Here is a 1,800-nt window from a genome sequence, read left to right as displayed (position 1 = left end):
AAACTAAACAGCCTACTGTATTTATACAGTCTTTATTTTACAGATAAAATAAATGTTTATCAAATAAAGTTTCATGTTACAACTAATCGTGGATCCCTTTAAAGAAACTGAAGTAAGGACATCTTGAATTGTTAGATCAATARGGACAGACTGCTAAAACGACTTCGAAGCAAACTGTTTGGTTTTAAAAACCACACAAAGTTTTCAGGATAAGTCTATTTGCATTACTAATAGAAAACCTGGTGTTTTCATTTTAAAAGATGACAATAAACATGTACTATAAGAATTAATTTAATATTAGCAGTTGTTTCTTTTTTAGGCACAGCTCCCCTCTTCCGAACAGGATGCTGTCCCCCGTCCCCCCCAGCCCCKCTGTGCAGGTGAGTCCATTCTTTTCTCTGTATGTGTCCTCAGAGCTGTAACTGTAGCAGAGACTGATCAGACTGCAGGTGAGACAGCACATATCTGATGGAAAGAYTTTACTGATCTGCACTGAGGGAGGGCTGAACATGGTCTTTTTGGCACCAAAGAAGAAGCCGTGTTTATGTTTGCTGACATTACTCCTTTCCTTCTCTGGTTTATGGGTTTGATCGTTGCACACTGTTGCTCATCTCTGCAGCCGACACACGCACCAAATAAGGCAGAAATCAGATCAGAATCTTGTTTGTGTCCAAACTCTCCTGTTTATCAGGATCCAAGGCATCCTGTGCCTTTCCGGCATGTCACAGACTGTCTGCAAACACCCACACTTCAGCTCCGATTTACACATCTCACAGTTGTTCTGCCTTTTCTGTGTTTTGTTTCTCCTCTACGGCCTTGAATGTAGCTGTGCTCCAGCTTCTTTGGATGCTGTCTGTGTCCAGCCTGTCTCAATCAATCTATGTTTGTCTGTCTCTACAGCTTCCTGTCCCTTCATCTTTTTCTCTTTTCCCAATCTTCTATATCTCCTAATAGGCTGTCTCTGCCCCGTGTCTGAATCCACTCATTTTGTCCTAAAAATATTTCTCTTCTCACATCTCAGTCCAGCTGCCAAATCTTCACATCCTTCCAGGACTGACTGTTCCTATGAGTTCTGCCAGCCGTCTCCTGTGGACTTTATGGATCATTTCCTTTTCAGCTTTTTCTTTACATTTTTTACACACATGTGCAACTTTTAAACTCCTGGCTTTGCTGCTGCTCAGGGTTTCTTTTTGAAGGAACACCAGGTTTAACCTGGCTGTCAGTGCTTGGTGAAAGGTTCAAATGTTGATATGTCTCAAATCTCAGTTTAGTTTCAGAAAACTTTTAAGCTAATTTCATCATATTGAAGAAATTTATAGTTATTAGAGTTTAGTACTGATATTAAAAGCACAACACTATATTTTTAGGTTTTCCCTTTTGTAATGTTGACAATGTTTAATCTTTTATGTTTTGATTGATATAGATTAGTTACATGTCCGAATTATATGACAACACATAATCAAACATTGTGATGACATTAGCTGAGAATTTTGTCTGAATGCCTGTGATTCAGCCGTAGGTCAGRAGGGGGCGAASGCAGGCACTGAAGAAGGTGTATAAATACATGAACTTCCTGGTTTTTCGCCAGTGTTGGTTTCCTGTCAGCTTGGGTGACAATAAACCTCACTCAGATCCAGAAATCTGGTGTTGTATGGTTTAATTCCTTCTACAAATCATTTTATTTAACAATGGTGTTTTTAACATCAACTTCAGTTTATTGAATACAAATTTTGTGATCTGTTGACTTTTAACTAATCTAGTTAACATGTATCCAGATGAGCTTATTTAGCTAACACATGA

The 1,800-nt window shown here is 38.7% G+C and overlaps 1 protein-coding gene across 1 annotated transcript in view; it reads left to right on the top strand.

Annotated features, from left to right (window-relative positions):
• The window catches only part of fip1l1a (FIP1 like 1a (S. cerevisiae)), a gene marked incomplete at its 5' end in the record, with an annotated part of 30,754 nt that overhangs the window by 5,912 nt on the left and 23,042 nt on the right, over window positions 1–1,800 (top strand). The window contains 1 exon segment of the mRNA XM_014017757.1: window positions 320–380. Coding sequence (XP_013873211.1) covers window positions 320–380 — 61 coding nt within the window.

Source organism: Austrofundulus limnaeus, unplaced genomic scaffold, assembly GCF_001266775.1.
Source record: "Austrofundulus limnaeus strain Quisiro unplaced genomic scaffold, Austrofundulus_limnaeus-1.0 Scaffold176, whole genome shotgun sequence".
NCBI lineage: Eukaryota > Metazoa > Chordata > Actinopteri > Cyprinodontiformes > Rivulidae > Austrofundulus > Austrofundulus limnaeus.
The sequence above is the reverse complement of the archived record's forward strand: the minus strand, read 5'-3'. Positions and strand labels throughout refer to the sequence as shown.